Raw genomic sequence first — 23,588 nt, forward strand, 5'->3', positions numbered from 1 at the left:
AAGCCATGCATCCTATCCTCCAAACCAGCTAGGGATCACCTGTGCTGCCCTGGCTTTCACGTAGCTGTCATGCTTTTTTGAGATGCACCTTATCCAAAAATCTCTCTGATGTCGTTCAATGAGAAGCTGCGTCACCTTACGTACATGGTAGGGGATTATAAAAAAGAGAAGCGTAGGGCTTCCCTGGTGGCTCAGTGGTTGAGAGTCCACCTGCCAATGCAGGGGACACAGGTTCGTGCCCCGGTCCGGGAAGATCCCACATGCCGCGGAGCGGCTGGGCCCATGAGCCATGGCCGCTGAGCCTGCGCGTCCGGAGCCTGTGCTCCGCAACGGGAGAGGCCACAACAGTGAGAGGCCCGTGTACCGCAAAAAAAAAAAAAGAGAAGCACCACACCAGTCACCTCCATGAACATGACCCTGTGGCCCGGGGACTCAGGCTGTATCCTGCCAGTACCATAACCTGGGAGCTGGCCCCCACCAGGCCCCTTACAGCTCTCTGCTAGCTCTCGCTCTCTCCTAGCTCTTTGCTCCTGGAGCTGAGTGAAATCCACCACAGAGGGCAGGAAAGCCTAACAAAACACTGGCACCACCCTCCTTCTAAGTCACCTTCCTGCTTTAGAAGCTGCCCAGCTTTCTCAAGGGCTAGGCAGCTTCTAAAGCAGAACAAGTTCCGTCACTTAACTTTTAGCACCATTTTTCTCTGCTTTGCACCTGATCACTGACTGTGGCCCCCCTCAAGATTCTCTATGAAATCTCCAGATAATTTAAAAACTTAATCCCTCAAATTTTTTTTGGACTCTGACTTAACAAATAATTAAAATTTAGTTTTTACACCTCTCCATTGCTGGCAGAGTAGTCATCAGAAGACCAAAAAGAAGTAAGCAGAAAGGACCTGAAAAACCCACAAGATCCTGAGATCAACAATGTAACAAGAAACACAGCACCTGTGCCAGGCATTCCTAGCGCTTTATAGAAATTGACTTACTTAATGCCCATAACAACCTGTTACGTACTATTTAGCTCCTATAAAAGTCTATGAGAATTCAACGTCTTCAAAATTCACATTAAAACATGCAAACTGTATCCCCTATTACAGGACCTAATTCAGACCAGAGAAGTAGTAATAAATACACACTCTAGAAGTGGCTGCCCAAAAGGAACTGGTACCCACTGGGCTCTGGGAAACACACACGTCCATTCCTCCCCTTCCAAGAGCAAGTCTTGAGCATTCTTCAGGACTTCCTCTGGTGACCAAAAATGTAAAATTCAGTGGAAGATCTTTTCTAATGTCAATCTCTACAAATAAAACTGAAGCCTAGAAAACCACTGTGCCCCAAGGGGCACTGTTACAGATTTGAGCTTTACTTAGGAGAGTGTCAGAGGATGCATTATATTTGTAAAAGAGAAAGGCAGAGAATCACAGGTGTGTGACACCTGATATACTGATGTGCTAGGTACCCACCCTCCAGCATTCTCCAAGGAGGAAAAAAGCCCTGGCTCTTAAGCTCAAGCTCATCTTACAAGGAATCAGCAGTCCTGAGGCTGCCGTCTCCAGCTGTTCTGTCTGTACACAGAACATAGGTCAGCACACAGTGCTTTGATGCTAGAGCCACTTAACTGGGTAACTCGAAGCCTTTAAGGAACAAGCGTAGACCACCTCAGGGCAGGAGGCTCCTCCCCTCCATTACAGACTATTATGCTCTGCTGGCCACAGGGTTCCACCAGTGCCCATGGGAGGCAGCTCTGCTCTATCTACTTTATTTTTATGCTGGTTTCCATGTGAGATTTTACTTAGAAATGAGTTGTTTAAAAGAAAAGTTAGGAAACTATTGAAGAACCTCCTTACTGAGGATTCTCAATAAAGCCTTCAGCATAAGCCTAAGGGAGGGAGGTGATGGCATCACGTCAGTGTCAACCCTGGACAAGCAACATCAACCGCGGAGCATCCTTCCCCCTCCTCCTCCAATTACTGCGCTGGTTCCGTTATCACCATTAATTACTTGATATTCCTAAATTTGCATCTGTGGTCGACACCATTCTCCTGAGCTCCAGACCCACATATTCAACTGTCTAATCAATGTCCCCATCTCAGATTCAACGTGTCCAACCCAGAACTGATCATCTGACTCCTCCAACCTGCGCCCCCGTCTATTCCTTACTTCAGGAGAAGGTACTGCGCACCTGCCCTGGCAGACGGTGACAACACTGCCATGGTCCTCATTCTCACCCCGCAACGTTTTAAGCCATCACCTCACCCTGTGGACTCACGTGGGAACTTCATCTTGAATCTGCCCGCGTCTCTACAACACCACTGCCATAGCCACAACAGCCCCCATTCTCCCTGCCTCCTCTCTCGTGTTCCTCCAAAGCCATCACACCACAGCCAGAGGGGCATTTTCCAAACACCCATCGGTTGTGCCACTCCTTAGTTTAGAATCCCAGCTTCCGATGCCCTTGGGCACGGATCCTCAGTGCGGAGCGGCCCCACCCTGAATCCCAGCTCCACCTCACACCACACCCCTCCTCACACCCACCACTCTCCAGATATGCTGGAACTCCTTACATTTCCTATGAGCCAGTGAATCCACAGCACCTAAATCCTGAAGGTGACTTGCCAGGCCCTTTTTATGTCCTGTCCTTTCATCTATTTTTGTCAGTAAGCTGGAAAGAAGGTACAATACTCCTACGATACTCTTCCTGACTCCACATCTGAAGGGCCTCTCCCCACTCTAGTTCACTTCTACTCAGCACTCTACCCAAATGTCACTTTCCCAACACCCCAGAGTGGATTAAGTCCATGATTATGCTTCCTAGCACCTCTTCTACTTGGTAACACTTACACATCTGTGGTACTGTATTCAAAGTCGGCCTGGCCTGCTACACTGGAAGCTCCAAGAGGCAGGACAGTGTGTCTCCAACAAGCATCTCCAGAGCCCTGCACGTACAGGGACTGGCATATGATATGCACGTGAACAATTTTTGAATGAATGGACATTGGCTTTTATGGCACTTAGGGAAAAGAGGTATTTTTGCCTTCACTCCTTAAGAATTAAGTGCTAGCCCACATACACACACACACACACACACACACACACACACACACACATATTTTTTCATTCCAGAGACTATTTTTAACACAGGATACAATACAGACTTTAAAACCACCAATGCCTTGTTTAAAAAATGCACAATTTTGGTAAGTTCTTCAAAAAGAATATAACAGAAAGTGTGCATGTGTATGTATATATAAAAATTTATACGTACTGTGACAGTGGGTCTGATTACGACACCCCCTATACACAGAGTCTGGAAAAACTATAATATCACACACGAGGTCCCTGCTCACAGAGGCACTGCCTATTTCACAGGAGGCCGAGCTGCTTTGTTTGCTCACACACCACTTTCTAGGCAGAGTGGCCAAGTCTACAACGCAGGGGAAGACAGACCACAGCCCAGGGTCCAAATCCGGCACCCCTGCTTTTGTATAAAGTTTTATTGGAACAAAGCTGATTTTTTACGTACTGTCTGTAGCTGCTTCTGCACTCCCAATGGCAGAGTTGAATCGATGCAACTGAGGCTGTATCACTGGCAAAACTTGTAATATTCACTATCTGGCCTTTACAGAGAAAGTGTGCCGAGCCTGAGGGACACTACCAGGAACGGGGTGCCTTCCACTGTCACGGAACATAGATAAGAGCTGCTCCGGGTGTCTGGTTCAGGAGTGCAGGCTGGGACTCTGTGGAGAAGGCACATCCCACAGCCTCCAACCACTCACTCCTTGCCCACCTCAGAGGCCTCCGTCTTCTCGTCCACATAAAAGACAATGGTCCAATTTTAGAAGTGAAGAAAATAGTATGGGAAAGAATAGAGATTATCATCTCAATCTAGTCAAAGCCTAAATTTCCAGAAGGCCATGAACAGGATGAAAATGATGCCTTGGAATAAGCCAAAATTGTTGACAGCAAACAGCTTAGGGAAAGGACACCAATAAAAACGCTTCACACAGCAGAAAATTGGGGGGCTCTTTTTCGTTTCAGTTTTCTGATTCCTATACTTATTTAGCACTGTAATGCAAACAAGGTCTAAAACAAATCTAATAACTATTTTATCATAAAATAGATGGTTCCTTCCACTCAAGATTTTGGGTCTTTCTTGTAAATGGACAAAACTAGCCTTCTAGCTTCAAGTAGTGCTACCATGAGGACCTCAATCATGGATTCCCTGGGTTGCTATAGGGCAGAGGGGAGCATGCCCAGGAGGCACCACACTTACTTCTGGACCCAAAAAGACAGTACAGAGGAGGCTTGACGATATGACCTTCAGCAAAAGCACTGAGTCAAAGGCCAAACAAGCTTCTCTAACAAGTTAACCCCAATCAGTTCATCTGCAGAGGTAGATGCAAGGCCTTAACACTGCTTTGCTTGAATAATTAGTTTGTTGCTTACTATATTAAATTAAGCTTTCTTATCAGAGCTTAGAAACTGAGCCAACCCTTTACCTCTTCAAAATCACCTCATGCATGACCTGTCTACTCCAGCCAAGCTTCCTGCCTGACGTATTCTACTAAACCGTTGTTTGATATACTCTGCCTTAACTTACACTATTTCTAAAACTTATCAAGTTCATTACACTTATTCCCATCTTTCTAATTAGTCAATATTGAACTAACCTGTATCTTCTAATTTTTGAAAAAACAAATGCTTATTACTGGCATAAAAGAGAAATAAAACCTTAAACTTTTCAGCTTCAAAAAACAAAATAGGGCAAAATGATAAGAAAATGTTCAAGGGCTTCCCTGGTGGCGCAGTGGTTGGGAATACGCCTGCCAATTCAGGGGACACGGGTTTGAGCCCTGGTCCGGGAAGATCCCACATGCTGCGGAGCAACTAGGCCTGTGAGCCACAACTACTAAGCCTGCGCTCTGGAGTCTGCAAGCCACAACTACTGAAACCCGCGTGCCTGGAGCCGGTGCTCCACAATGAGAAAGGCCACCGCAATAAGAAGCCTGCACACCGCAATAAAGAGTAGCCCCTGCTCACCGCAACTAGAGAAAGCCCACACGCAGCAACGAAGACCCAACGCGGTCAAAAATAATTTTTAAAAAAACAGAAAATGTTCAAAGAGTAAGAAATCCTTCAAAATTCAGAATTAAATACAAGTAAGTTTATTATCAACAGAGCATTTATGGAAAATTCATCTCTGGTTCTCTCAGGTTTATTGTAAGTAAAATAATTTAAAAAGTAAATCCATTCTACCAAAAAAGATATTGCACTAGCCTCTGTTAATCACTAATTTGAATTATCCACATCTGCAGTAACGTGTAAGTAATTCAGACTCTCAAAGTAACAAACAAAATCAATCAACAATATGGACAATTAATGGTAAATAATAACAACTTACCTACTTCAGTGAGTTGATGCCTTTCTAGTGTTAATTTCTTTGGATCCTTAATAAAATGAAAGGGTTTTATTTTTATTCCTTCAATTTGAGGAAATAATAGAGCAAAACCAGATTCTCCAATTTCTATTTCCTGAGGTCGATTGCTACTTGATCCCATTGGCGTCACTAGGAAAAAAGGTGAACAGTTTTGTGAACAGATTCAATAAAAACAGAAGTTTCACCTGGTGTAAATTACCCAGCCACACCTAGGTAACTTCAGTTTAGGTCACTAACATAATCAATAAGGTAACAGGCCACTATCTGAATACGAGTTTCTCAGCTTTGAAATTTTTAGAGGTATAAGGTCATGATGCCTATAATTTACTTTCAAACTGTTCAGAAAGAAATGTTTTCATAAACATAGACAGAAAAAGCAAATGTTGCAAAATTTTTTACAACAGTGAATCTAGATGAAGGATATATGGGTGTTTATTGTACTGTTCTATTATTCTTTCACCTTTTCTATAGGTTTGAAGCTTTTCTAAATAAAAAGTTGGGGGAGGGTAGTAACTACATCTTCACAGCAATTCTACTTGTAAAATTTATCATAGAATATTTGACAATTATATACACTATATATTGTGTGTATGTAGAATTGAAATACACACACACATATATATATATAACTGTATTTGGAGATAAGGCCTTTAAATAGAGGCAATTAAGGTTAAATGAGGTCACAAGGGTCAGGCCCTAATCCAGTAAGATTGGTGTCCTTTCAAGAACAGGAAGAAACATCAAAGATGAAGGCATACAGAGAAAAGAGAAAAAGCTATGTGAGGACCCAGTGAGAAGGCAGGTGGCTGTATGTAAGCCAAAGAATGAAGCCTCAGAAGAAAGGAAAAATGCCAACACCTTGGACTTCCAAACTCCAGAAATGTGAGAAAATAAATTTCTGTTGTTTAAGCCATCCAGTCTATAGTATTTTGTTATGGCAGCCCTGGCAGACCAACAAATACTGCAGATTACAAGTTCACTGAAAACTGTATTTTATATAAATATATATGCATTTTATGCACACACATATATACATATATCTATACTACATATCTATCTCTATCTATACTCTGTACTACATACTGAAAGTCTGGAAGGGTATGCATCATAAAATTAACAGAGTGGTTAACTCTACTTAAAGCTTAAAGTAGCTTAATTTTTTTCTTTTTTGCTTTTCTAATTTTTCTTTACTTTTTTTTATAACAGTAAATGGCTATTACTAGTATAAAAAAGAAACTTTAAAAAAAAGTGTTAATAAGCCTTTTAGAAACCAAAGATAGAGCAAAATGGAAAAAAAATTTTCAAAGAGAAAATTTCAGAATCTAATCAAACCCCACATAACATATTCTGAATTTAAAAACATGAAATTAAAATTTCAGAGTTTATTATGAGGCCCTCTTCTACAAAAAATATCAAAACATAAAAGCAATTTTTTTTGTCTGTAGCAGGCCTTAAGACAATCTAAATTAAAAGCCAATAGGCTTTTTTATAGAAATTGACAGGATGCTTCTAAAATATATGTGGAAATGCAAAGGACCTAGATAGCCAGAGCAATTTTTAAAAAGAAGGACATCAAGATCTATGGAAATCAATCTTTAAAAAGAACATCAAGACCTACAGTAATATGACTCTGGCTTAAGGATACAAAATAAATCAATGGAACAGAATTAAATCCAGAAACAGACCCACAAACATACAGCCAATTATTTTTGACAAAGGTGCTGAGACAATTTAATGAAGAAGAGAAGTCTTCAACAAATGGTGTTGGAATACCTAGATAAACATACAAAAAAAAATTAACCCTGAACCTACTTTATACCATACACAAAAATTAATTCAAGTTAAGTCACAGAATACTACTCTAGAATTTTTTTTAATGAATTACTCATATGCAAAATAACATGAGTCTCAAAAATATTATGTTGTTAAAAACATTTATGTTGCGTGAAAGAGTCAAGGTAAAGAGAGTATATAACATGATTCCATTTATATTACATTCAACAACAGGCTAAACTAATCTATGGTCACTGAAATTGGAACTGGAGTTTCCTATGGCAAGTAGGGAATGGCAGGAAGAAGGCATGAGGGAACTTCCTGGGGTGATGGAAACATACTAAATATTGACTAGCATGTCAGTTTCACCTGGATATGAATTTGTCAAAATTCATTAAACTGTACACTTAGAATTGTGCATTTCACTGTAAGTAAAGTTTCAACTCAATTAAGAAAGAAAATGATCTCTGTATATATAAAAATGAACAAATTCTCAACCTTGAAATTTTTCCAACCTAAAGAAGGAAGATGGGTTAGTAGCCAATGGCTATTTTAGAAATAATCACTAACTGTGGCCTAAGAAAAAGGAATCCAATCAACTGTCTTGGTGGAAGTTTTCTGTGACATATGTGGAACAAAGAAAGTGCTCAGCTGTGGGAACAAGAATCAATAAGAAGGGTAAAGAGTAGGTCCAAGAAAACACAAGAGGACAGGTCCCGACTAAAGGGTGTTGGAATGATACTCATTCCCAACATGAAGATCATTAAGAGAACTTAGAAATATGCCCAACTGCTCTGAAACATGGCAAACACAAGAGGAAGTCTTCAGGTAGACTGCCCACCCCTCACTATGGGGTCATGGAGGCAAAAGTGTTGCCCAGGTTGGCCCACCCTCTCCTGTCCCTAACCCCCAGCTGAAATTTTAAAGAGGAGAACCTTAGTCATGCATTGAGGACGCCACAGAGTGTAGGGTGGGAAGGCCTAACCAAATGATGTAAGAAATGAAAGCTATGTTTCCATAGAAGCATTTGTTAATAACTAATATGGTAAAAACTAGATCACTCATTTAAGGAAAATTTGAAAGTTAAAAGAAAATCAGTCACTGTCATCCTTTTTTTAATCCAATGAGAAACGAAATCTGTGGTGATGGGGCTGATATAATAGTATAGGGGTGGGAGCCAATAGCAAGAGGTATGAAACAGTCCCCCATCAATCATACATTTACCCTTATTCATCTGTAAACGCTTGAAATCCTTTGTAGTTCATTGTACAAGACTCCTAAATTCCAAACAAAAGTCTCTCAGTGAAGATTAAAAATGCCATTTATGGAGTGCAACAAGAAATAATAATAGCTAACATTTAGTCACCGCTTATTGCATATCTCTATTCTACATGCTGTACATGCACTAACTCATTTAATCCTCAAACCCTCTGAAGAAGGTACTATCAATCACCCCCATGTGACAGACGAGGAAACTGACGCCCCATGAAGTCAGCTAACTCACCCAACATCATACCAATACTAAAGTGGTACAGCTGGGATCCCCACCTAGGGATGTGAACCACTGCACCATGACAGCTTTAACAGGATCTTGCTCCCCCATTAGATACAGAACAGAAGTCAAAATAATTAAAACCAGCAAAAATTCACCAGTAGCAAACTTGGAAAAGGAAAGTTCCTGCTATAAACGTCAAACAGTGGCAGCCAAGCAGAGAAAGAGAAGTTTCCTAGTAAGGCCTACTGCAGCTCCTGATCCCAGCCCTACCTCACCCCTATCCACCAGAAACAGTTCTGGCTGAACTGACAAAAGTAAGAATGCTTGCTAATACTTTCCAGTTTGTAGAAAGGAAGAATGAGATCTTTGTCCTCTTATGAATGGCTACTGGAAAGATATGAATTAGATTTGGTTTACATGGACAGCCCTGATATTTGAAATATTAACCATAATAACCTAAGGAAAATTAATATAAGTGAAATACAATACAATGGTATCTATGACCAACTTTACTGTACTTTGGATGGCCAAAAATATAAACATGCTGTTAAGCTACAAATAACCCACCAAACTACAGGACCCCACATTAACACAAAGCAAGGAAATCAAGTTGGTATTCTCTCACCTACAATCCCTGGGGTCACAATCCCAAGGACTTGGCATTGTTTTGGGAATAGCTTCTCAAGGGCAAATGCTGCTTCCATAGTAGTTCTTTTCCTGGCTGTAATAACACAGGAAAATTATTCAATGTCATCCATTTAAGGTCAAATTTGATGAGGAAGGGGGGAAAAAAGCAAATATTAAATTATTTTACACCAGAACACTTTACAAGGAAGTCTAAAAGCTTTGATTAAAAACAAAAATGTTTTTCTGTTTTGAGCCCTTGTTTTATATGTTAAATTCTAAATCTGACCTTCAACATTGCTGGTTTGCCTTTTTCTACTTGTTCACATACTGCTTTTGCCTCAATGACATCAGCAGTAGCAGCTCATTTTCAGATTTACTATTATACCTTTCTGTTCAGCTGATATTAAAGCATAATGACTTTTCTACCACACTGTCACCTGGATTCAAATCAGACAGTGATAATCCACTATCCAAGTCTAACTCTGGGCCTCAGTGTACCCAACATGGGATACAGTCTGCTTCTTCATTTAGCAAGCCAAGAAGAATGCACAGTATCTACAGATAACCTTGGTAAATGGTCATCCAATACAATAAAAGGCTTGAATACCCAAAGATATCCTGTTTTAATAGTAAAAAGAAAGGCCTAGAGGATTAAAGTATTTAAAAAAGAGAAAAACACCTTACTAAAGAATTTGTTTCAATTGTACCACAAGGTTTAGAAATCAATCTTCAAAGCAAAAGGGCTTCTCAAAGTTCAAAGACAGCATATTCATGCATTCTGCAGGGAGTAGGCCCATAGCCTCAGAAAGTCAGCAACTCTCAGAATGAGAACAGTATTTATCTCCAAAAAGAGGTACATAGGGAACAAAAAAAAAAATCCAAAATTTTTTCCTTTGATATTCACCTCTCTTATGGCCACGACACTCCTCCAGACTAATGAAAGTTTCTGAATCAGCCATGTAAAGAACTGTCCGTGGTAAGATATGGACATTCTGCAAAGGAAAAAAAAAAAAAAAATCAAAAAAATTTGATCACACAAATCTATGAATGCTTTTGTGGTCACTTAAAGTTTTGCCCTGGTCCAAACTACCATTGCCCTATCCTCCCTTCAGGTCAGTATTGGCATTCTGAGTCTATCCATTTCTCACTCATTTTTCACTCATGAGCTTTCATTTTCAGTTCACTCATTTGTTGAGCATCTATTATTTCTTCAAGTCAAACTCATTAGAGCCTGACTCAAGAAGTTCATTTTCACAATAATTTAAGATCTTAAACAAAAACATTAAGTACCAGCAAATGATTCCACTTGCTTTATGTGAACAAGTATCACAGCAACAGAAACATCTCAACAACAGTGGGAAGGTATACAGATCGTATCATTCCTCTTTTCATTGCCTACCAAATTAAATAATCCAGGCTTTCACTTCCAGCTTGCCAACTAGTTTCCTACAGGAATCTATTGCTCACTATTATCCAGACAAGCCCGCTTCTGTATATATTCTTCTGCAGCTCTCTTCCTTTTGTACTTGATTTAAGATTGTTTCCCTTAAGTAACAGCGTTAAGTGCCAGACCCTCTATAAAACCTTTTCCTAGACTTCCTTAGGACCTCTGACCTCATATGCGACATCCCTGACATCCCAGTCATTCTTGTTTGTGTCTTACCTCCACTTACAAGGGAGGGCTGTAAGCCCTTACAACCTGGGCTTATTTGCTTTCCACCAAAATTCATAACAGACAAGTGGCAAAGTGGCTCAACTAAATGAAAAGGTGAACATATTTTTCCTCCTAAGCTGGTTATTTTCAAAGATTTTTACTATCAAAATGGAATGAAGAAGTGAGCATGTAGCAAAGCCTCAACACTGACTAAATGAAAAAGAAATGTTGATTTCAGAAAGTTAAGATGTTTCAGAATAGATTCCATATAGACAAACTCATAAAACATACTGAGATAGAATGATGACCCTGAGGTCGCTTAAGGGCTGGATAAGACCTATGGATATAGTTTCCTTGGTCCACAAGGCATTTTCAAAGAATATAATTTGGGGAGGAGTGGCTAAGATAACAGAATGATAAGACCTTGACTCATCCTACCACAGGCACTCTAAAATTACAACTATTTATAGAGGAACTATTGATGAGAACAACTTCAAGACTAACAGAAAAAATTTTCCACAACTAAAGACATAAAGAAGGAACCACCATGATAAGGGCAGAAGGGGGAAACTGGAGATACAGTATAGTCAAGACCCACACCCCTGAATAGGTGACCTACAAATGGGAAGATAATCACAATTGCAGAGGTTCTCCACAAGGAGTGAGGGATCCGAGCCCCACATTGGACTCCCCAGCCCAGGGGTCCTACACCAGGAAGATGAGGCCCCAGAACATCTGGCTATGAAGGCCAGCGGGGCTTGTGTACAGAAGAGCCGGAGGGCTGGAGGAAACAGAGACTCTGTTCATAGAGGGTGCATGCAAAATCTCATATGCCCTGAGTCCCAGCTAAGAGGCAGTTAATTTGAAAGGAGCCTGGGTCAGACATACTTCCTGATCTTGGAGAGCCTCCTGGAGAGGCAGGAGGCAACTGGGACTCTCCCTAGGGACAGAGACACTAGCGGCAGCATTTACAGGAACTTGTTCTAGCAGGAAGACACTGATGCTGACTAGTACCATTCTGGAGTCCTCCCTCTAGTCTACTAGTGCCAAGGGCTTACCTACCCACCAGCTCCAGCCCCTTCTCCAGGCCACACAGCCAACTTCACCAGGACCCAGCCCCACCCACCAGCAGCTGGCAGTCTCCACATGAAGAGCATCTGGCAGCCAATAAGGCTGGGGGGCCAGCCTTGCCTACCAGCACACCCACAGTAATCAGCCCTGCCACAACAGAAGGGCCCTTGCAGCCTACATAAGGGGCATCCCTAGAGGATACAGCTCCGGTGACCAGGGGGAACTGTGCTCCTGGGCCCCAGAGGACATCTCCTACTTCTCCAAGATCAGGAAGCATAAATGACCTGCCTAATAGAAACAAATAAAAACAGAAAAATCAGGCAAAATGAGGTGACAAAGGAATATGTCCCAAACAAAGGAACAAGGCAAAATCCCAGAGGAAAAAGTAAGTGATGAGAGATAAGCAATCTATCTGACAAAGAGTTCAAGATGATGATCACAAATATGCTCAATGAAATCAGGAAAACAATGGACAAACACAGTGAGAAGTTTAACAGTAAGTGATAAAGAAGAATCAAACAGATCTGAAAAACACAATAGCTGAAATAAAAACCACACTAGAAGGAATCAACAGTAGCTTAGATGATACAGAGGAATGGATGAGTGTACTAAAAGATATAGTACAAACTATTCAAACTGAACAGAACAAAAAAATTTTTAATGACAATAGTTTAAGAAACCTCTGGGACAACATCAAGAGTACTAACATTCACAATATAAGGGTCCCAGAAGTTGAGGAGAGAGAAAGAGGCAGAGAACTTATTTGAAGAATAGTAGCTAAAAACTTCCCTAATCTGGGAAAGGAAACAGACATCCAGGTCCAGAAAGCACAGTCCCAAACAAGATGAACTCAGAGGTCCACACCAAGACACATAGTAATTAAAAGGGCAAAAATTAAAGATTAAGAGAGAATCTTAAAAGGAGCAAGGGAAAAGGAACTAGTTAGGTACAAGGGAATTCCAATAACACTGTCAGCGAATTTTTCAGTAGACACTTTGCAGGACAGAAGGGAACGGCATGATATATTCCATGTGATAAAAGGAAAAAACCCACAACCAAGAACAGTCTATCCAGCAAAGCTATTATTCAGATTTGAAGGAGCGATATAGAGTTTTACAGACAAGCAAAACCTAAGAGTTCAGCACCTGTAAACAGCCTTTATAAGAAATGTTTAAGGGACTTCTCTAAACAGAAAAGAAAAACACCACACTAGGCAATATAAAAATCTAGCAGGGGGCTTCCCTGGTGGCACAGAGGTTAAGAATCCACCTGCCAATGCAGGGGACACGGGTTCGAGCCCTGGTCCGGGAAGATCCCACATGCTGCAGAGCAGCTAGGCCCGGGGGCTACAACTACTGAGCCTGCAGTCTAGGGCCCACAAGCCACAGCTACTGAGCCCATGCACCACAACTACTGAAGCCTACATGCCTAGAGCCCGTGCTCCACAACAAGAGAAGCCACTGCAATGAGAAGCCCGTCAACACAACTAGAGAAAGCCCACACGCAGCAACGAAGACCCAACACAGCCAAAAATAAATAAATTAAATAAATAAAGTTTTTAAAATAATCTAGTAGGAAGGTTAAAAGACAAAATAAAATCATCTATATCTACAAAAAGTAGCTAAGGGACACAAACAAACAAACAAAAAAGGAAAATATAATGTAAAAAAACAATAAAAGGTGGGGGTGGATGCAGGTTTGTTAGAATGTCTTTGAACTTAAGAATCATCAACTTAAAATAATCACAAATATATACATGGGCTGTTATATATGAACCTCAAGGTAATTACAAACCAAAAACCTATAGTAGATACACACACACACACAAGATAAAGGAATCCAATCCTAACACTAAAGATAGTCATCAAATCACAAGGGAGGTGAGCAAAAGAAGGAAAAAAGAACTACAAAAGCAACCTGGAAACAATGAACAAAACAACAATAAGTACATACTTATCAATTATTACTTTAAATGTAAACAGACTAAATGTTCTAATCAAAAGACACAGACTGAATGGGTGAAAAAATAAGACCCATAAACATAGTGCCTAGAAGAAACTCACTTCAGATCTAAAGACACACACACACTGAAAGTAAGGGGATGGAAAAAGGTATTCCATGGAAATGGAAATGAAAAGCAAGCTGGGTAGCATTACTTTGATAAATGGATTGATCCAACAATATGTAACAATTTTAAATATATATGCACCCAAAAAGGGAGCACCTAAATACATAAACCAAATAAAAACAAAGGGAGAAAGTCCCAGTAACACAATAATAGTAGGGGACTTTAAAACCCCACTTACATCAATGGACAGATCATTCAGAGAGAATATGAACAAGGAAACACTGGTCTTAAACAATACATTATGACAGACGGACTTAATAGATATAACATATAGAACATTCCATCCAAAAGCAGCAGAATACACATTATTTTCAAGTGCACATCGAACATTCTCTAGGGTAGATAATATGCTAGGCCACAGAACAAGTCTTGATAAATTTAAGAAGACTGAAATCACATCCAGCATCTTTTCTGACCACAACGCTATGAGACTAGAAATTAACCACAAGAAAAAAAAATGGCAAAAAAACACTGGTAGGTCAAACAATATATGACTAAGTAACCCATGGGTAACTGAAGAAATCAGTTTCTTGGTGACAAGAAAAAATACCTGGTGACAAATGAATACAGAAACACGATCCAAAATCTGTGGGATGCAGCAAAAGCAGTTCTAAGAGGTAAGTTTATAGCAATGCAAGCCTACCTCAGAATAAAGAAAAATCTCAGTTACAAAACCTAACCTTATACCTAAAGGAACTAGAAAAAGAAGAACACACAAACCCAGTTAGAAGAAATCATGAAGCTCAGAGCAGAAATAAATGAAATAGAGACAGTAAAACAACAGGAAAGAGCAAAGAAACTAAGAGCTGGTTCTGTGAAAAGATAAACAAAATTTAGATAAACCTTTAGCCAGACTCATCAAGAAAAAGAGAGCTGAAATCAGTAAAATAAAATGATCAAGGAGATGTTACAACTGCCACCACAAAAATACAAAAGATCTGAAGAGATTACTGTCAACAATTACATGCCAATAAAACGGACAACCTAGAAAAACGGGATAAATTTCTAGCAACATAGAATCTCCTAAGACTGAATCAGAAAGAAACAGAAAATATGAACAGACCAATTAGCAACACTGAAACTGAATCAGTAGTTTAAAAACTCCCAAACAAAAGTTCAGGACCATGGAGCTTCACGGGTGAATTCTATCCAACATTTAGAGTTAACACCTATCCTTCTCAAATTATTCCAAAAGAAAGATGAGGAAGAAATGCTTCCAAACTCATTCTTATGAGGCATCACCCTGTACCAAAACCAGATAAAGACACCACAAAAAAGGAAAATTACAAGCCAATACCCCTGATGAACACAGATGCAAAACTCCTCAACAAAGTGTAAGCACACCAAATTCAATAATACATTAAAAGAATAATACACCATGATCAAGTGGAATTTATCCCAGGGATGCAAGGATGGTTCAATATCTGCAAGTCAATCCATGTAATATGAAACATGAACAAACTTAAGAATAAAAATATGATCATCTCAATAAATGCAGAAAAAGGTTTTGACAAAATTCAATATCCAATTATGATAATAACTCCAGAAAGTGGATACAGAGGGAACATACCTCTACATAATAAAGGCCATATATGACAAACTCACAGCTAACATCATACTAAATAGACACCATACAAAATAGTGAAAAGCTGAAAGAAAACATTTCCTCTGAGATGAGGAACAAGACAAGGATGCCCACTCTCGCCATTTTTATTCAACATAGTATTGCAAGTTCTAGCCATGACAATCAGACAAGAAAAAGAAATAAATGGAATCCACATTGTAAAGGAAGAAGTAAAACTCTCACTGTTTGCAGATAACATAATACTATACATAGAATACCCTAAAGACATACCAAAAAACTATTAGAGCTATTAACTGATTTCAGTAAAGTTTCAGGATATAAAATTAATATACAGAAATCTGTTGTGTTTCTATACACTAACAACTATCGGAAAGAGAAATTAAGAAAACAATCCCATTTACATCAAAAAGAATTGGGACTTCCCTGGTGGTCCAGTGGTTAAGACTCCATGCTCCCAATGCAGGTGGCCCGGGTTCAATCCCTGGTCAGGGAGCTAGATCCCGCATGCCCCAACTAAAAGAGCCCACATGCCAAAACTAAAGATCCTGCATGCTGCAACTAAAGATCCCACATGCCGCAATTAAAATGATCCCACACACAGCAACAAAGATCCCACATGCCACAGACTAAATAATAGATATTTTTAAAATAATAAAAGGAACTTCCCTGGTGGTCCAGTGGTAGAGAATCCTCCTTCCAACACAGGGGATGTGGGTTCGATCCCTGTTCGGGGAACTAAGATCCCACATGCCTCAGGGCAACTAAGCCCACACACCACAACTATTGTGCTCACGCACCTCAATGAGTGAGCCCACGTGCCGCAAACTACAGAGTCCACGCACCACAACTAGAGAGAAGCCCAAGCGCTGTAACTAAGAGACCGCGTGCCACAATGAAAGATCCTGCATGCCTCAATGAAGATCCCATGTGCCGCAACTAAGACCCAATGCAGCCAAAAAACTAAAGAAAATAATTAAAAAAAAAAAACACCCTAGGAATAAAATAACCAAGGAGATAGAAGACCTGTAGTCAGAAAATCATAAGACATTGATGAAAGAAACTGAAGATGACACAAATGGAAAGATATGCTGTGGTCATCAACTGAAAGAATTAATATTGTGAAAATGACCATACGCCCCAATGTACTACAGGTTCGATGCAATCCCTATGAAAATACCAAAAGGCATTTTCATAAAACTACAACAAATAATTCTAAAATTTGTATGGAAACACAAAAGACCCAGAATAGCCAAAACAACCTTGAGAAAAAAGAACAAGGCTGGAGGTATCACGTTCCATGATTTCAAACTATACTATAGTAATCAAAACACTGTGGTACTGGCACAAAAACAGACACATAGATCAATGTAACAGAATAGAGTCCAGAAATAAACCCACACTTACATAGTCAATTCACCTATGATGAAGGAGGCAAGACTATACAATGGGGAAAAGACAGCCTCTTCAATAAATGGTGTTGGGAAAACTGAAGAGCTACATGCAGAAGAATCAAACTAGACTACTTTCTCACACTGTACACAAAAATAAACTCAAAAGGCATTAAAGACTTAAACGTAAGACCTAAAACCATGAAACTCCTAGAAGAAAACATAGGTAGTACACTCTTTGACATGAGTCTTTTTTTTTTTTTTGTGGTATGCGGGCCTCTCACTGTTGTGGCCTCTCCTGTTGTGGAGCACAGGCTCCAGACACGCAGGCTCAGCGGCCATGGCTCACGGGCCCAGCCGCTCTGCGGCATGTGGGATATTCCCAGACCGGGGCACGAACCCATGTCCCCTGCATTGGCAGGCGGACTCCCAGCCACCGCGCCACCAGGGAAGCCCTGACATGAGTCTTCACAATATTTTTTGGATATGTCTTCTCAGGCAAGGGAAACAAAAGCAAAAATAAACAAATGGGACTACATCAAACTAAAAAGCTTTTGCACAGTGAAAGAAACTATCAACAAAACCAAAAGGCAGCCTACTGAATGGGAGAAGATATTTGCAAACAATATATATCTCTTATGAGGGTTAATATACAAAATCTACAAAGAACTCATATAACTTATCCAAAGAAACAAACAACACAATTAAAAAAATAGGCAGAGTAAAGCAACCATACTCCAATAAAAATTATTTATATATTTAAAAAAGGCAGAGAACCTGCATAGACTCCAAAGACTTACAGACAAGCAACAGACACATGAAAAGATGTTCAACATCACTAATCATCAGAGAAGTGCAAATCAAAACCATAACAAGATACCACCTCACACTAGTCAGAATAGGTACTATCAAAGACAAGAAACAGTAAGTGTTGGCAAGGATGCAGAGAAAAGGTAACTTCATGCATCGCTGATGGGAATGTAAAATGATATAGCCACTGTAGAAAACAGTATGAAAGTTCCTCAAAAAATTAAAAAGAGAACTACCATATGACCAGCAATACCACCTCTGGGTATTTTTCTGGAAGGAAAAAAAAAAAAAAACAAAAACCCACTAATTTGAATAGATATATGCACTGCAGCATTATTTACAACAGCCAAGATATGGAAGCAACCTAAGTGCCCACAAACAGATGAATAGATAAAGATGTGGTATACCTATACAATGTGATATTACTCAGCCATAAAAAAAAGAATGAAATCTTGCCATTTGTGACAACACAGATGGACCTAGAGGGTATTAGGCTAAGTAAAATAAGTCAAACAGAGAAAGGCAAATATCATATTTTTTAACTTATATATGGAATCTAAAAAACAAATGAACAAACATAACAAATCAGAAACAATCACAGATGGAGAATAAACAGGTGGTTGTCATTGGGGAGGGAAGTTGGGTTATGAGTAAAACAGGTAAGGGAGATTAAGAGGTACAACCTCCCTGTTACAAAATAATTGAGTCCCAGGGATGAAATGTACAGCATGGGGAATATAATCAATATTATAATAACTTTGTATGGTGACAGAGGAGAACTAGACTTACGGTGATCATTTTGTAATGTATAGAAATATTAAATCACTATATTGTGCATCTGGAACTAATTTAGTGATATAAGTCAAGTATACTTAAATTTTAAAATAATTAATTTTCCTGAAGAAAACAAAGCAGACAGACACACACACACACACATATTTTGGTTGCCAACATTTAAAATTCCCACAAAATATTTATATAAAATGTGGATTTATTTTGAAAAAGTAGACATTCTGGCAACACTTATTAGACTGCATTCCCCTTGACTGGGGCCAAGGAGAAGCAAGCACTATCTGGTCTGCCCTAGCCCTATCATTTTTTATGATGTCACACTGAGTCATCCACCCACTGTGAGTTACCTAACTCTGGAGTCATTTGAGTTTGTGATACCAGGTGTAGTGAGTAAAGGACGGAGAATTTAAGAGATTTAGGTGTTAGTGCTGACTCTGCCATAAACCAGCAGAATAACCCCTGGAAGTGCTTAGGCCCTGGGTTTCCTATTCTTAAAGTTTGGAAGTCTAACCCTGAGGTTTTATGATTCTCTTTTCTGGTACGCACTGAGAAGCAACTGCTGAATTTTCCTTCCCAAGTCTCACTAGAAGTGACAGTGGCAATCTTCAACATGAAATGTTCTCAAAGCAAAATAGAAGACAACTAGAACCTCAGTTAAAGAAGTTCCAAATGAAAAGATGTCTTATACAATTTTCAGTGGATTTTAAAATATTTCTAATAAAAATGCTAAATCAACTTTCTTTATGGCTATAAAGTATCATGTCTACTAGATAATTTGGCAAACACAAAGAAAAAGAGCATGAATAATTTGGAAAAGGTTTTCATGTTTTTGTCTCCACACTAGAGTTTTCTATAATGTATAAATTTCTTTAAGGGTATTAGTCTATGAATTTTAGTAACGATATTAATAGAGAATAATACTTTCAACTATTGAAAACATTATATTCCTGGCACTGTAGGTACTGTTACATGGGTTACCTTTTCATTATTTAATCCTTACAACTCTGTAAGAGTGTAAACGGTATTATTTTCTTTTCATTTTACAGGCTCAGAGAGTTTAGGTAACATTTTCAAAGTCACACAGCTAGTATGTGCCAAAGCTGGGTTCACACCTAAGTCTCCCTGGCTTTAACAGCCATTGCAATATATAAACTTTTAAAGCTAAATAAACATAATACTTGCAGTGGTAAAAATTTGAAGGAAAAGAAACAAAAGTTTTTAAAAACATAGTGTACACACACACACACACACACACACACACACACACACACTTCGACCCCCAAAGGAAACTGTTGCTAGCATTTTGGCTTATTTCTTTTCTGTTCTTCCTTTTTTGCTTTTAATAATTTAGATTATACTAAACATAATTTTAAACAGGACCAGGGATTGAAATTTTGGGGTTTAAGTATTGGTTCTTGGCATTTTTATGTGACACTATGCAATAGAGATCCTTCAGTCACCATCCCTGCAAAACTGTGACAAGGAAAGCAGGTAAAAGGATGGTTCTAAACAGCATTTTCATAATAGGGGCAATCTGGATACAATGCCCAATATGTGAAGAACGGTCAAAGCAGCCATGGGACATCCTTACAATATACAGTCATTAAAACTGATGTTTACAAAATCTTTTCATGTCACGAGAAAAACTTGCCTAAACTACAAAAAGTAACGCCATATACAAAATTGTTGCATTTAGTTCTCAACGACTGACCCACCAACCCTGCAAAGGGCTGTACACAACACCCCTTCTTTCTTACCTCAAGCTTTTCAGCTACCACGCGGACCAAGCAATGCTCCTCCAGGTGGCCGACATCCGCCGAGCCCGCGGAGATCCAGGTCACACTCCGATGGGTCCGCAACACTCTGCGCACGCACTCCCTCCATAAGCGACACACGCTGGGGACGCAAACGCACAAAGGGCTGTGAACGGACGTTCACTTCCCTCTCTCCCGAGGCTCACAAACCACCGGCCCCCACCACCCATTAGCGCAACTGCAGGAGATTCCTGCGGGATCCGAAGTCCCCGGGAGGGGGAGGCGTCGAGCGCCGGTTCGGAGGGAGAGCCGGGGGCAGAGAAAACCTGGCTCCTCTGGGAAAGGTTCCCGGGAAAACTACGGCCGGGGTACCTAGCGTATGGAGCCACCACCTGGGGCAGGGGTAGGGATAGGGAGCCCGGGTCAACCCTGGGTCCCGACGGTATCCGCCCACCCAGCCAGCCCAGGCGTCCCGAGGTAAGCTTCCCGCCTCCTCTCCCCTCACCCGGCCACCCGCAGCAACGCCTTGGCGGGCAGGAAGGTGAGGACACGCTCCACCACCTCCGCTAGGTTACTCAACACGAAGGTGCTTCGCGGGTCTGCGGGGGTGGAGCCGCGGCGATCACCGCCACCGCCACCGCCCACCGGCTCCATGCCTCACCAACCCGACGGGGAAGCAGTACGGCGTCTCCGAGGGAGCGGCGTAGGCCGGGTCGTGCGCGCACTGAGCAGGCGCGCGCGCCACTTCCGGCCGGTCAGGGGAGGTGGGGCCGCTGAGGAGGCGCCCACGTGACTCCAAGCCAAAGCGTTTCCGGTGCTGGTCTGGGAGCGCCGGCAGGTGCTTGGAGGTGGTGGCCACACGTCCTGTAATCCTCCCGGAACTTTCCAGGCTTCCCACAGTCGAACCATATACACCTCCTTCTGTGCCTCTCACTGCACTTGCAGCGGTATTTTCTTTGTCGGTACAGGTCTTTCTCTAATTCATGAGTTCTGGAAGGCACAGACTAAATAATGTTGTATGGGTCTTCACAGTCCCAATGCCTGTTAACAGCATGAGTCCAGTTTTTGAACTGGCAGTATCTGCTTTAAGAATAACTGTGAAAATCACCACCTTTATTCAACACCGTGCAGCCCTCAAGTTCTGAATGTGTTCAACGGCTTAAAGAGCACCTACCATTGCTGTGAAACACGCCCCTAACACTAGTTCCCTGCTAGTAGCATGAGATTCACCTGAGAAATTCTGTTTGGCGCATTCTCGGTCCTCACCCCAGGCCTACTTTAACACTTGGGGGTGGGGCCCAGCAGTCGTAGTTTTAGCTTTACTATGATTTAAGCTTTCCCATGATGCAAGCCCAGCTTAAGAACCACAGATAGAAGGAATGAATGTAAGCACAGCAGATACCGCTGTATCCCCAGCTAACATCTATTCCTCTTGCAGCTTCCTTGCTAACAAGGGCCTGATCTGATGCCCAGATCCTGACTGTTAAATTTGGTTGGTCTAAACAAGCTGGTCTCAAACATTTTGGCCTCAGGACTGCTTCACAATCTTAAATATTGGCAACACTAAAGAGCTTCTTTAGATGGGTTATGACTATTTATATTTACCATATTAAAAATTAAAACACTGGGGGCTTCCCTGGTGGCACAGTGATTAAGAACCTGCCTGCCGGGCTTCCCTGGTGGCGTAGTGGTTGAGAATCCGCCTGCCGATGCAGGGGACACGGGTTCGTGCCCTGGTCTGGGAAGATCCCACATGCCGCGGAGCGGCTGGGCCCGTGAGCCGTGGCCGCTGAGCCTGCTCGTCCGGAGCCTGTGCTCTGCAATGGGAGAGGCCACAACAGTGAGAGGCCCGCCTAGCACCAAAAAAAAAAAAAAAAAAAGAACCCGCCTGCCAATGCAGGGGACACGGGTTCAAGCCCTGCTCCAGGAAGATCCCACACGCCTCGGAGCAACTAAGCCCGTGCGCCACAACTACTGAGCCTGTGCTCTAGAGCCTGCCAGCCACAACTACTGAAGCCCGCGCGCCTAGAGCCGGTGCTCCTCAACAAGAGAAGCCACCGTAACAAGAAGTCCCCGGACCGCAACGAAGAGTGGCCCCCGCTCGCCGCACTAAAAGAAAGCCCGCGTGCAGCAACGAGGACCCAACGCAGCCAAAAATAAATTTTATTTTTTTTAAATTAAAACATTGTAATATTAATTCACTTAAAATAATTCATGACACATAAATAACTTATGAAAAAATAACTTTCCAAATCACCACTCTCCCCCTCCAAAATAGAATAAGTGTAGCATCTTTACATCATGCAAACCTCTAATTTCTGGCTTAACAGAAGACAGGTTGATCTACTTCTGAATTCAATCTGTTGCAATATCAGGTGTATCACATCACGTAGCCTCTGGAAAACTCCACTGTACACTTGTGAGAGAATGAGAGTGAAAATAGCAAATAATGCTTTAGTGTTAAGAGAATTGTTTTGATCTTAAAAACCTCCTAGAAGGGTCTCAGGAGCTTCCAGCATTCTCCAAATCATAACTTGAGAACCACTGGTCCATATTAATCATGAAGGTCTCATTGTTTTCACCAGCCATTAGTTTAGGGGTAGACACAGGCCCTAGTTTTAGCCAAGGAAAAGTGAGAGGCAATAATGCTTTGGGGATGGGGGGTACTTCTAAAGAGCTCCTCACTTCCTAAGGAGACACTAGACAACAGCACCATTATCTACCACTGGATGGATTAAGGTGGCTGCACATCCAAGACAACAGTCTATCCAAAGATGAAACCAACATGGAAAAATCTCAAAGAAGCAGAGATACCATGCCTAGAATTTTCCTACCTCTGGACTTCTTGTATGTGAGATAAACTGAATTGTGTGAGAGGCTATGGGTATACTAAAGAGGGAGCAGATTACTGTAACGTGGGGAACTAGGGACAGCCATGAAGAAAGTAGCACTTGAATTTATATTAAAAAATGAGTGTGGGAGAGGGAACAGGTTGAGGAAGCCCTGAGTATGCCAAGTCTATACACACCAATTCTGGATTCTCTAGCTTTCTCTTGTGAAATCAATCTGTCTCAA

At 41.0% G+C, this 23,588-nt stretch overlaps 1 protein-coding gene across 3 annotated transcripts in view; it reads right to left on the reverse strand.

Moving 5' to 3' along the window:
* FBXO22 (F-box protein 22) overlaps nt 1–21,371 on the reverse strand; it is a 31,975-nt gene extending 10,604 nt beyond the window's left edge. Inside the window, exons 1-5 of one of the 3 annotated variants that reach the window (XM_059058176.2) lie at nt 21,179–21,371; nt 20,517–20,655; nt 10,236–10,323; nt 9,330–9,425; nt 5,401–5,565 (exon numbers count right to left, since the gene is read on the reverse strand). In XM_059058176.2, coding sequence (XP_058914159.1) covers nt 5,401–5,565; nt 9,330–9,425; nt 10,236–10,290 — 316 coding nt within the window. In that variant the 5' untranslated portion in view covers nt 10,291–10,323; nt 20,517–20,655; nt 21,179–21,371. Of the gene's footprint in view, nt 1–5,400; nt 5,566–9,329; nt 9,426–10,235; nt 10,324–20,516; nt 20,656–21,018 lie in introns of all 3 variants that reach the window. The other 2 variants (XM_059058174.2, XM_059058175.2) reach the window with 2 other exon arrangements.
* Between the last annotated feature and the right edge of the window lie 2,217 nt (nt 21,372–23,588).

The sequence above is a fragment of the Kogia breviceps genome, chromosome 3 (assembly GCF_026419965.1).
Source record: "Kogia breviceps isolate mKogBre1 chromosome 3, mKogBre1 haplotype 1, whole genome shotgun sequence".
NCBI classification, from domain to species: Eukaryota; Metazoa; Chordata; class Mammalia; order Artiodactyla; family Physeteridae; genus Kogia; species Kogia breviceps.